Source organism: Columba livia, chromosome 1, assembly GCF_036013475.1.
Source record: "Columba livia isolate bColLiv1 breed racing homer chromosome 1, bColLiv1.pat.W.v2, whole genome shotgun sequence".
Classification (NCBI taxonomy): domain Eukaryota; kingdom Metazoa; phylum Chordata; class Aves; order Columbiformes; family Columbidae; genus Columba; species Columba livia.
In genome coordinates, this window is record NC_088602.1 from 157575134 (window position 1) to 157588685 (window position 13552).

At 37.6% G+C, this 13552-nt stretch overlaps 1 protein-coding gene across 18 annotated transcripts in view; it reads right to left on the bottom strand.

Annotated features, from left to right (window-relative positions):
- Positions 1 to 251: 251 nt before the first annotated feature.
- The window catches only part of KCNC2 (potassium voltage-gated channel subfamily C member 2), a 103646-nt gene continuing 90345 nt past the window's right edge, over positions 252 to 13552 (bottom strand). For 5 of the 18 annotated variants that reach the window (XM_065040595.1, XM_065040581.1, XM_065040610.1 and 2 more), the window contains exons 3-5: positions 9822 to 10752; positions 7244 to 7411; positions 252 to 3384 (exon numbers count right to left, since the gene is read on the bottom strand). In XM_065040595.1, the coding sequence (XP_064896667.1) occupies positions 3248 to 3384; positions 7244 to 7411; positions 9822 to 10752 (1236 nt within the window). In that variant the 3' untranslated portion in view covers positions 252 to 3247. The other 13 variants (XR_010467953.1, XR_010467947.1, XM_065040649.1 and 10 more) reach the window with 13 other exon arrangements.

Consider the following 13552-nt stretch of genomic DNA (forward strand, 5'->3'; position numbering starts at 1 on the left):
GGTTGACTTCACACCAGGATGCAGTGAAACTGCTGGATGCAATAAAACTGCCTTGAGTCTGACAATATCTAGCCCAATCACAATTTCTGCATGAGGTTATTAAAAAGAAGGAAGATTTTCAATTGTTTTAGAAACCAGCTTATGCTAGTCTTTGAATTCGCTCTTCATGTACCCCAGTAAACTGGTTTGAGAACTGGGATGGCCAGTGGCAGGCGGGAGACCGATATAGCTAAAGAAAGCGCATGAGCCACTTTAGAAGTTATGTTCCAAGTTCCTCCCCAGGTCTTTTACCTTTTATTCTCCAATTCAGGTATTACATTTCCACTGGTTTCCACCAGGATCGTGCATGCACCTTGACATGTTCACAGAAGTTCCACGATACAGAGTTTCACAACTGGGACAGGTCCCTACAGTCGGGACACCAGGGTGACAAAACAGATTCTGGAGAATTTCCCGCTGAATAGGATGGAGAGAACATAATTACCACATCGTAGCACTACAATGCCTCATAAACATAGAATAGACTAGATCCATTTACCACAAAAATCACAGAAAGTAACTAATTAAAGAATATCTCTTTTATGTAAAATATACATTTGTAGGATATAATTTTAATACATTTTTATATTTATTGATGTTGAGTTTGCAACACTGAATTAAAAAATAAAAAATAAAACCAAAATAGTCTTGCTGCCAGAATTTTATTTCTTCTTATGCTTATAGTTTGAGGTAACAATGAAAGAAGACTGTGTGCTGTGAACAGTCAGTGATGTTTGTCTGCAGTCACATTTCTGTTATCAAAGTGAAAAGTAAACTTAAAACTTGGCATGTACACCAGAATTCATACAAATATAGATCATGGCAAACTGAAAAAGCAAGGACTTATGCAAACCTACTCTGTTGATATTTGTGACCTTTGCAAAATATACCATTATTATGCCAGAAGTCAAGACAGATGTAGTTTACATCACTATCATTATTAAATGTGTGTCTTTGTATGATCCACAGCACAACTTACTGCAGGAACCAGGAAGAATATACACAGGGGTGTGGGTCTTTGCATGGAGGCTTAGCAATGATGACTTGAATTCAGCTTTTTTTTATATAGATAAAAACTGATATTCCATGCACATACATTTTATTTACAGATGACTCATCAACAGTGACTAGTCACCCCTTCCTCTGGCAGCAGTAATTACGAGCAGTCTTTAGTCTTCTTTAACAAGTTCTACTTCCCATGTAAAGTCTCAGTGACCTCCTCAAGGCATGAGTTGTATATCAGGGCCCATTCAGCAGCAGCAGTCTCTTTCCAGTACAGTCCTTGGTATGGCTAAATTCCATTGTCCCTTTTTCAGCAGTCAAAAATCCATGATAAATTCTGTACAACACTGTAGTTAATATAACAGCAGCACCAGATATTATATTAATTCCTTTGCTAAAAGCTGTTTGCAATTATCTCTCTATTGACAATATTTTACCAAAACTAAATCAATGTACATCTCTCAATATCAGAAATGTATACTTTGATAAATACATTATTGTACAAGAATTCTGACATGCAGGTCATGCTATTGGGTTAGGCTATATACACAAGAACATGTTACATGGTCAACAATAAGTTATATTTCTTTTCCTAACAAAAAAAAAATAAAACATGGCATTCAGGGATTATTCAAAAATATCAAGGATCTCTTAAGAATTAGGTTGTTATGGTCTTCCCCACATAGTTCTAAAACTCTACATTTTAGGGTAATTTTCCCTCACCAGCCCAGAACATCAAATCTGCCATTGCATTTGTCCTTTTGCATAAACAGAGGCTAATATTGAATGAAAAAGCCACTAGAGGAGATACAGTTTCAAAACTGTAATGAATGCTGGTTGCTAGGAGGAAGATTGATGCAATAGGCAACCGGTCAGTACTGTAAAGCCCCTACTAAATCCCACTTGAAAAATCTTCAGAGTGCTCACGAGTTAGTCTAGAGGACACTAACTTGCACTTCAAAAATATATATATTTGTATCTATACACATAAGTGTAGTCCATACGAAAAAAGAGAAAAGGAGAAAAAAGTCCTTAGTTAGCCTTAAAAGGGGGGCATTTTAACAGTATCTCTGTGCTTTATGGAGACAGATGGAGAATACAGTAGACAGGTTGCAAAACAGACAGACAAACAACATTTAGGACAAAGCACCTCAAAAAACATTGACTGAAAAAAAATTTTGAAGTTCATGAGCCAGAGGTATAAGGCTGGTCAAAAACCCAACTTCAGAAATACCGCCCTCTTACAGTGGTACAAAAAAAAAAAAGCCCCCAATAATCTTCTCAGTTTTACTTGGTAATCAAACTTTGAAAATGTTGAAGAACCCTGCAGTAGAGAAATTACTACAGTACCAAGCAGCACTTGCTAGCTTAAAATTGCAAGTCTGGATGGCGTTTACCTTTCTTGCATGTTTTGTGCCTTCCCCAAGCCATTAAGAAAGAGATCTGGCTTCTGCTTGCGTGTAACCAGTAATGACAACCTCTTTGCAGTTATCTGTGTGCAAACAACCGGAGACATTCAGAACTCTGATACAACAATCCCATACCAAGGTCAGTTAATCACAAAACAAAGCCATTTATAAACAAATAGATCGTTTAAAAATAAAGGAAAAAGGTTAAACAAAGAAAAACAATCCCACATGCAGACCAGTTTATCAGTGCTTTCATCTCAGCAGGATGGTGCAATGTGAGAACACACATCCAGAGCCCTCTGTGGTCTCCGTGATTGGCAACACGGCTTCTCAGGTGATGGAGACAGGATGGTCCATGCAAATGAGCAGACCCAAGTCACATTGTTCACAATCAAGACACGATTCCAGACATCTTCAGAATGGATTAGAGTCACAAGAAATGGAGGTTCAATGGAGTGACTGATAATTAATTGGAAGCACATTATTTTAAGTAAATCTCCCTGAAAATATGCTTATTTATTGAATATACTGGCCAACGGCATCCACTACCTGTCCTTTTATTGCCACAAGAAAGTAGGACAATATAGTAGATAAAAAGAGAAGCGCTACCTTAGGTAATCCTTAGAAGCCAAGATAAAAATCTTCAGCTACCCAAGTGGCATTGCTTACTACTGACAGTTATACCATGCAGGAGTTATACCATATTTGTGGAGCCTATGGTTAATGCTACATTTATTTCCCGTATGTGGTAAACAGTATTTGAATTAATACTATGTAGCCGATTGATGCCATCTGGTTTACAAGATGGAAGGAATGGGAGACCGAGAGCGCCTTAGAGGACAAGGTGAGCTGTAGGGTGATGTTACTGGAGACAGTCGCAGAGCATTGCCTGTCAAGCCAGCTATGTTGTTTAAGCTTCGAGATTTTTCGTAGCCTTGTATGAGAAAATGCACAGACATCAGTTGAATTCAGCCAAAAAAAAAAAAGCACAGACAAAGACAAACAATACAATGTCATGTAATCTAAGGAGCTATCTGGGCCTCACAGAGAATCTGCCTGCAAAATAACTCAATGCTGAGACACATTACTACTGAAATATATTAATAAATAAAATTATTTACAAATTAATGTAGCTATTCTTTTCCAGAAAATTAAACAGACCACCACACGAGAAGTCTGAACTGCTCTTCCACTTTCCATCTTGCACTCAGTGCTGCTCTGTTGGCTTCAGCAGCATTGTACAGGGTGCAAGATAAAGAATCCCAACACAGTTACTGGGTGAGCTGTCTGGTTAAGCGTAATCAAAACCCCATTAAAACAGACTATCAAAACACTTAGAATTACATAATCTCTGCTAAATCAAATCACTAATAAAAGATAATTTTTCTTTAAAAATAAATAAAACAAAAACAAGATAAAATTTCATACAGTATCTGTGAATCCCTTCTGCAGAGTGAACGATACTATGGGGAAGAAGCTCCATCTTCAGAAATATTAACCCCTAAGACTTTGTGGCTAATATTGAAGTATAATAAGACAGCAGATTTTGACATACTTGCAAATGCCTCCTGATTGGCAAATTTAAAACACTGTATTTGTGCTCATTCTCCAGCTGACTCAAATGAAATAAACAGTATTAATCCACATATGCAAATAGTAAACAATTAATCATTAAGTGAGGCAACCACATATTGCTTCACAATTTGGAGGGAACATCGCACTTGCAGACATTTTTATTCACATACACTGTGAGCTCTAGCTACCTACTTTTTGCTACAGATATGTAGATTGTGTTCACTGTGTAGAGGCTATGCTATAAAAATATGTTATTCACTGCCTCACTGTCTCAATACTCAAATATTTTCAATAGTATCCAAATAATCCCACTTATGAAGAAAAGCATCAATCCATCAATTTGGAGAGAGATTTCAGAAAGGAAATACAATGAAGATGAAGCTGGGCAGAACCTCCCTCCTCCAGTACACAAATACGTGCTTCACTGCAAGCACAAGAAGTCCCATTGATTTCCATGGCACTACCTATTTCCTTGGAGACAAGTATGTGCCTGAGTGTTTGTCAGGTTAAGACATTCAGGTATAATTTGCCTACAGCAAAATACCAAGACTTTTCCTCCAGAAGCTATAAAATGTCAGTGACAATACAGCTAAACATTATACAGGATGTCACAAGGCCTTTTTTTTGGTCCTACTGAAACAGTTAACTGGCTCAAATTCCAGATGCCCAGATAATAGGCAGTTAACGGACAGTTGTTAGTATCTTCAGGAAAAACCATATCTTAGGTCCACCCCAAACAACAATTAACATATTTCTTACCTATTGAGAATTCCATACTATAAAACTATATTTAAAGGAAATGTATAACTTTATGTCTGCTAAAACTTTGTACAATGTTATCTCCAGATTGCAAGGGCAGGCTACACTGTGATGCTTCACAGACTTTTGATACATTTCAAAAACAGCCTCCAGTTTCTGATTTTCTATCAGTATTTACACAGATTAGAAAGAATCATGCTTGAAAGGGGAATAAAAGGAAAGCACAAAGCTAGTGTATATATTTAACCTCCCCTGTAAACATAAAGCTTAAAAAAAAAATAATAATCAGGTAGTTTTTTTTTTTCATACAGAAACTAGAAAACATTTTTTTTTTAAATAATTTCTACTTTTGTAACGATGAAAACAAAGAACTGATAGAGGAAGATGGTAAAGATGATAAAGAAAACAGGAACTTCTAAAAAATGAAAACCAGATACACAAAATGAATAGAGAGATGATCCAAAATCAGCACTTTCTAAGTATTTCCTTGGGATTTGGATCACCTCTGAATCAGTATCATTTTAGAGATGGAGATAAGCTATTAACACAAAAAAGCTTAGAATAAATGATCATTGAACACAACAAAGAACCAATCTAGGAATGAACCAAACAAGAAGAAAGTACCAAAACAATGAAAGGGAAAAAATAAAATTAAAAAGTAATAGACTTGATGTTTGAATTAAATTCAAGTGTTCAAGACCATTTGGATGCTACTTGAAAATGTTTCCTGCTTATGAGCTAACTTCCTGCTCTGTATAAAATAAACTTCAAAGTCAGTGGCTAAAATATTCTAGCCTAGACTAAGGTTATCACCAGAGCCAGCCAAAGAGCATATTTCTCATTGAGAAACTGTCAGTTCTGAACTCAAGACTCATTTTTCTAGTAAAAACTATGAAACATTTTTTTATTGAACTTACATTTTGAACTGAAAATGTCCACATGGTCTCAGCATAAAACAGGTTTTATTGTTATATGAATACGTCTTTAGTAGCTAATAGGTAACTTTTTTATTACTTCTGATCTAATTATGATTACTGCTAAGTGAACAGCACTCAAATGTTTATACTAATATTTCTAAAAGAAGTCAAGAACCTTATCTTGCAAGATACCATGGTAATCTGCCTTATTCAGGTGTTTCTGACCTTCTCGAAAGACTGGACCTTTACCAGTAGAGATAATGTAAATAATCCTAGTCATTGAGAAGACTATACACTCAGAGGAAAGTGTCTTAAATCTGTGCAAAAACATGTTTGCAATGAAGTCCCATTCAATCTAAACATTATTTACAAATACCACACACATTTAACTCTGGTTGCATGTCTGCCTTCACAGGTTCTATCTACCAAGCTCATGCTTTTCAAATGTAAAAAGACCATTCGCAGGATAACCCAAGAGAAGTCTTTTAATGTCTGTGGCTGGCTGGGACATCTATGTTTATGATACACAAAGCAAGAAATAAATAAATAAATAAATAAATAAATAAATAAATAAATAAGGGCAGAAAAATCTCAGCCAAAAATGTTTGTCCACTGTCACATGGCTACTTCAAATGAACTCTGAGGTGAACTGCACTTCAGTACTCAGGAGTGTGAAAGCTGTCAGAATGATACAGTTTGCCGAGAAACCAAAGCAATTCCTATCTAAGGAAACAGCAAGACTACCACTGACATTGCTGATTTTGGATCTATGTCCTGAGGTTAGGTTTCCAGCTGCACCCAGATGTGGCCTGATGGGATAGCCCCACCATCAGTCACCTGGGTGATCCATATAATGACAGAAGCTTTGCCAAACTCTGCCTGGGAAATCCAATCCTGCTGAACAGTGAGTAATCAGATTTGAAGAGGCTGAGTAACTAGAAAGGCATTTTTAGCACCTGGCAAGATCAAGCATTGTTTATTGTATTTTAATTCTAGTTGGAGAAGACAGTCACTTTTTAGCATTAGTGGTGTGCTATAAAGAGGAAGTATTTTGTGGCATTTTAAACTCAAACTTTTATTTGAAATAAATCTAAATCTCATTATGTGCTCTCTTATGTTCAGAACTAAAAATGTTGCTTACTTGACATTTCAACCTTTTAATTGTAATTTATTCAGCTGTAATTTTTACTAAGTTATTAAGTGCAGAACAAAGCTAATAAGTAATTAGGCTTTTAGAATGACAAATCGTATTGAGTGATGAGTGGTTGAATAAGTGAGGTCTGAATTGCAGGCTTTTCCAATACAGGTAAAAGACAAATGTAGTCACAAGTGAAATGATGGTCCAACATCAAGCACATTTTTGTGAAGGCTAAAGGAGATGAGTGTTTCTAAGAGGAAATAAAGGAATAAAGAAAAAAAAAAGATACATTGTGAGTACAGCGTTTCCTCTAAGAACATTGTGTACAACATTTTACTCTAAGCTTGCTTTTCACAAGCACATTGCTGAGTAACCTTTTATGATCTAATGAAAGACATCCATACCTTTCCTGATCCCTCCATCAGTAGCACACGTGTAATCACCTGTTGTCAGTAGGAAACATGTTCCCCCTCTTCTGTTTTTGTCTCTGGTACTAGAGCGTCTGATTGGAGGGAGCCTTTCCCCAGGTGAGAGTGGCTGCTCACTTCCTGCACTGTCTTCACCTGATAACACTGGTTAAAGCACCATGCCCATTTACAGACAAGAATGAATGAGGAAATGAGACATCACAAAGAGCTTATGCTGAATGCTGGGTTTTCCCATCACTCAAAAAATAATTATAAGGTAAATCATTAGAAGAAAACAAGATTTCAGTTCACCATTAATCAGTACAAAATGACAAAAAGTATATTTTTTATTCAAGAACAAATGATATTTTGACTTTTCTGTTCTTTTAAATCTCATATAAAGTTATACTAAGCTAACATGAAATAAGAAATAATCAAATCGAGGCTCAGTTCGTTGCCTATTATGGACTGTAACTTTTCAGAGTACAGCCAGCCTTGGATATTTAAAACAAGTATTTATTATTTTGGTTATCCTTTTTGTAAATAAGAGGTCATGTTAGTTATTGTTGCTTATAAATTGTCATTTAACATATTTTAAAGACAACTCTGCCCCCAGAAGGGTCAAATTTTCAACTTTTGGCACTAAAGCCTGTTTAATAACACACTTAGCTTTCATTTCTATACTTATCACGCTTGCATGGCTTGTCATCATAAGTACCAAACATTAATGGTGTCTTTGGTCTGTGTAGTTTATTTTGTCAAACAGTGAAACTCTCACCTCTCCTGATTTGGCACTCCCAAAGGAATCTCTTTTAAAATTATTTACTATTTCATATTCAGGCCACACTTAAAGAAAAAAAATCTCTGCTCAGTACAGCATATAAGAGGTAATGGCATGTTTGGATTTACCTTTGCATTTAAACCTAAGCATGTGTTTTTCTGAAGTGTTAGTGCGATGGGCTGTATTCAGACTTGAAGTTTTGCACAAAATTCCTCGTGATTCTAATAGCATTTTCTATCAGAAACAAAGCTACAATGCACAGTGTGAGCAGCGACACTACTGAAGAGAAAGGTGACACCATAAAATGGCTCCTGTTGGCATATTCTAATGCAAGGATTTTTCCCTTTCTAACATCAAGGATTATAGCACTTTGTAAATAAAGCTGCAGACACAGAAAAGTGTCTCTCTGCTCTGATCACACTGAGCCTCTTCCATTCTGGAATATCTTTAGCAGCACCTGATAGCATGAAAAAGCTGTTAGCATTAACACTTTAAAGATGTTGTCCGAAAGTGGGTATCAGTCAAAGCACTGTAAAACTATATTCCATCCTCAGTGTGCTCAGTGTGAGTCCTTTCGAGGGTTTCCATCCTCTTAAATATGTTTAGGATGTTCAATAAGCTGTGTCAACTTTGTGAACACTCAGAGACTGAAACTGAGCTTATTTGAACATAAATGCTATTCAGTAACAGAGCATCAGATAAAAGACTGATATTGTTCAGAGACTGACTTTCAAAACTCTTATTTTTAAAAAATAAATTTCAATTACTGAATGACACCAGTCATGTTGGTTTTGCTGTTATTTTTTAGCAACTTTCCAACAGGAGTCTCATGACTGGTATGTGAGCTTTGTAACTAGACTGTGCTTGGTTTAAGAATAAACAACTTTAAGAAATAAACAAAAAAATCCTTGCTGCTAAAAAAATAATTTTAGTTATACTGAAAGGTAAATTTTACTCTTTAATTTGAAGATACATGGGATATGGGGCATTGGTTTGGAAGGGCAGAGGCTGTCATTTGACATGCATTTTCACATTGATTAGCACAAAATACTCTATCCACCATCTGGAACTCTAACAAATAAGGTAATATAAATCATAAAAATCAACACTAATAACAATGATATTGCTAGGGGCCGTCATTTTCATTTTTCTTGACAAAATTTACATCATATATGCTATTATCATTCAAATAATAGTAAATATCATGCAATGTTTCATCTAACACAGACGAAGGAGGTTCTTCTAGCCAGGGAAGCAGAATGCCAAATGGAAAGAAAACTAGAAAGATAATTTCTTCTTATTTCCTTTGAGTGCTGGGCTTTTGATGTAAAGCACCTGCTCCTTTTAAATGACTGCTTCTTTGTAGGATCTTGCTTAACAGGCCACGATGTGACACAGGCAAAGCTGACACGAGAGACAGACACTGAGGCAAAACACCATGGAGTCCAACAGGGTGGGACACGGTGGCTGCTCAAATAGTCACAGTCATGCAGAAAAACAAGAAACATCCATACAACGCAACAAACAACAGGCAAAAGAAAAGGTTGATATCATCAGCAGGAAAGCATTCTCAACAGAGCAAGCAAAACTGTATAGACCAGCTACATAGAGGTTTGGGAACATTGCTATACCTATTTTGTCCTCTATGAGACTGACACACGCAAACACTGGAGGGGAGAAGGGTGGGAGCTACGTTCTTCTCCTGGCAGAAAGACTGGCTGCTTTCTGATCCCTACCAAACATACTGGTCTATAAAGTGTTTTCAGAGGACATGCATTTCCAGTGGGGTCCTACCTGATGATCTGTTGTGCTCCATCATCTGGTTTTCCTTGCCCAGGCAGATGTCACCCTGTGTGCTATTGCAGGCCATGTTCAAGTCTGTCTTGCAGAAGGTGGGTGAGCTGGCTTGAGGAGCAGGAGGGATGTGCTTCTTCCGCTTCCTTGGCAGTTTCTGCTTTGCCATGGCCAGGGAGTAGTACATCCCAAAATTGTTAACTATCACAGGCACAGGCATGGCTATGGTGAGTACCCCTGCCAGCGCACACAGAGCTCCCACCAGCATGCCTGACCAAGTCCGTGGATACATGTCCCCATATCCCAGGGTGGTCATGGTGACTACAGCCCACCAGAAGCCTATAGGGATATTTTTGAACTGTGTGTGCTCACTTGCTGATGGGTCATTAGGCTGGGCTCCCACCCGCTCTGCGTAGTAGATCATGGTGGCAAATATCAAAACACCGAGTGCCAGGAATATTATCAGCAGCAAAAATTCATTGGTGCTGGCTCGCAGAGTGTGGCCCAGCACCCTGAGTCCCACAAAGTGCCGAGTGAGCTTGAAGATTCGCAGGATCCTGACAAACCTTACCACCCTGAGGAAACCAAGCACATCCTTAGCAGCTTTGGACGAGAGCCCACTCAGGCCCACTTCTAGGTAAAAGGGCAGGATGGCCACAAAGTCAATGATATTCAAGAGGTTTTTGATGAATTCAAGTTTGTTGGGGGAAAAAATAACGCGTACTAAAAATTCAAATGTAAACCACACCACGCAGACTCCTTCCACGTATGTCAGGGCAGGATCTGTCTCAATTTCGTACTGTAGCACAGTTTCTGTCCCATTGACAACCTGCTCAGTTTTGTTTATGATAGTATTGAAAGCCTCATGTGTTTCCAGGCAAAAGGTTGTGATCGAAACTAGAATGAAGAATAAAGAGGCAAAGGCGATGAACTGAAACAAAAAGAGGGAAAAGAGACATCAGAACCACACAGCTCTTCACATTAATACTAACAACGCCAGTGATCATTGTAAGTCTTTTACTGATTCATCCCCAAATGATTCACAAATTCATATGCATAAAACTTTGTACCTGAGCCAGAGGAGAGCAGCAGGCAGCTCACACACATAGGCCAGGAGTGTGGGAGCAGGGAATATTCATGATCCTGGACACCGCGACAGGTTGCAACTCATTCAGAAAGTGGCAACGAATTCTTAAATCTGTTCTCAATCACTTGAATACCCTTCAGTTGGCAAGGTACTTTACAAACAGCCCCCATACATACCAGCCACAGCAAAATTTAAGGCTCTCTACCTCTCACATAAAGAAGAGTGGAAAACCACACTGACCCTAATGGTCTTGAGATTATGGTTCAGGAACTCACACCTAGCCTGAAGGGCATCTCCAAAGGTCCTAGGAACAGATCCAAACAAAAGCTTTAATTTGGCTTTTCAATGAATCACAAACCAGGATATTCACTGATAGAAAATTCCTTCCATGTTACAGGTAGAGTTGATTGCACAGCTTTTTATGTTCATGGCTATCCACCACTCATGTTCTCAGACAGGACTCAGAGTAAACCTAGTAGAACCTCTCTCACTGTGGTGAGAGTTGAAAATCCAGGATGATTTTAACAAATGAGGAGATACAAATGCATCTCTAGCAGGGGCACATGAACAGATAAAAATCAGTTAAATAACCTGCAGACAGCCCTCAGGAAGGATTATTAAGGACTTTAAAAAACATTTACTGCCTGATATTCAACTCAGTCATCCTAGTTAAACATTGAAGAAAACAGAACATCCAGGACAGGATCTCATAAGAATTAACACTGAGCCAAACAACTGGAGGGGGAGATAAACATTCTTACACCGAATAAAACGCACTGAAAGAAAAGGTGTTTTGAGGGCAGTTGTTCCTTTGCTACAATGCTTAACTTCTTTTAAACAACAGTACTGTACCACTATGTTAGCACTTTAACAGTAGTGGCTGATACATGAATAGAGGATGTGCTTAAATGCCAGGGTTTATAACATATTATCAATGTGTTTGTTATTCTAGATTTTCAGCTTAATAGCCATTTTATAGCTAGTATTATTATACACGGGAGACAGAATAGCAGCCATAAGCAAGAATGCCTCTGTTTTGTCACTTTAATCCAGGCTACAACATTGCAGCAAAACTGGTTTTGTGTACTTCAGGTTTAAATGATCAAATTTCATATTAGCACTCAAATTTAGTATTCTGCACCACAGTAGTTCATTTGGGCTGGTACAATACTGAATGGTTTCATTTTTCTAACACAGAACATTAGTTAGACAGCAAAATGTTGTCTCTACAAGTGGTAGAGAGAATTGCTTTTATTCTGAGAAACAAGTTTAAATTTGCAACGCAGTCCTGGCAAATTTATTATATTTAGATTCACAAGATATATCTATCAAAAAACCCTATATATCTACCTATATAAGAGTTTTGAAGCTTGTTCATGGCTGCTTCTCCTCAATCAATGAAACGAAGTTATTACACCAAGCCCCTCCATTTCAAATGCTCTAAATCTGTTATCTTTCAGAAAGGACTGACTCAGGAACTCAACTGAACACTTATTATCCAGTTTGAACTTCTAGTCACAACCTAAGCAAACAGTCTTATGCTGTCTGGCTGATTTTTACCAAACAGGCTTTTCTGCCTTTGCCTTAACTACAAAATTGCTGCACGTTCATTACTCATTTCTCCCTGGCACCTGACACCAACATACTCCAAAAAGCCTCAGTCTTGTGTGAGACAACTGGAGTCAGCAAATACAATCAGATTTATATTACCTAAGTGAATTAATTTCGGTAGACTGTTACAAAACCTCTCTGTAACATGGACAGAAAATTTATCAGATTCTAACCCACCAGTGGGCTAAGAATGACGCTTGGGATGCTACTAGGGCAACCTACAGCATCTTTCTACACAGTGAAGGAGTGAAAAAGCAAACAAATCTGGGGAGTTTGAGGATCACTGGACCTAAGTCAGCACTATAGTTTGCAATCTGTGTGGGAACTTTTGGGCAACAGTGAATTCAGGCAACTGTGAATGTTTTTTTCTGAAAAGAACAGAAAATTACACTCAAACTAGACAAACTAAATTTTACCAACAACTCAGACATAATAGGGATTAAATGTGCATTCAATGGTGCAATTAATCTAATACTATCTAAATAATTAGCAGCTGTTTCTGGGCTTTATTTCAGAAAGAGAATCCATTCTGGTTCAAATCCTTTCTAAAAACATGCCAAATACCAAGGGATTAACTACAGGTAGAACTGCTTGACAAGCTATTTATTACTGCTTTGCTTAACATAAACACTATGAAAGGCCACAGTGCACTTGGCACTCAGCACTTGGCAAAGCAGCTCAAGATTTTTAACTGTGCACCTACATTCAATGGTGCTTTATTATCCCTAAAGGAAAAAGACATTCAGTCATTTCCAAAATCTGCTGAGTATCCTACTCTGTTATCCAAAAGGCAATCATCTTTCAGAGGATAGAACAAAGACAAGAAAAAAATATTAATCTGGTGACAGTTTTCTTGATGATCCTGCAATTTCCATTCATAGCAATGTAAAACAATGAGATGTACGCTTTTCATCATGCACATAATAGCGTATACATCACTGACTTTGGGAAAAGACACTCATTCCTTTTGTCTGTTGTCACATTTTGTTTTAAACTATAAACGCCTAGGATCAGGGCATTCTGGACAGAGTTT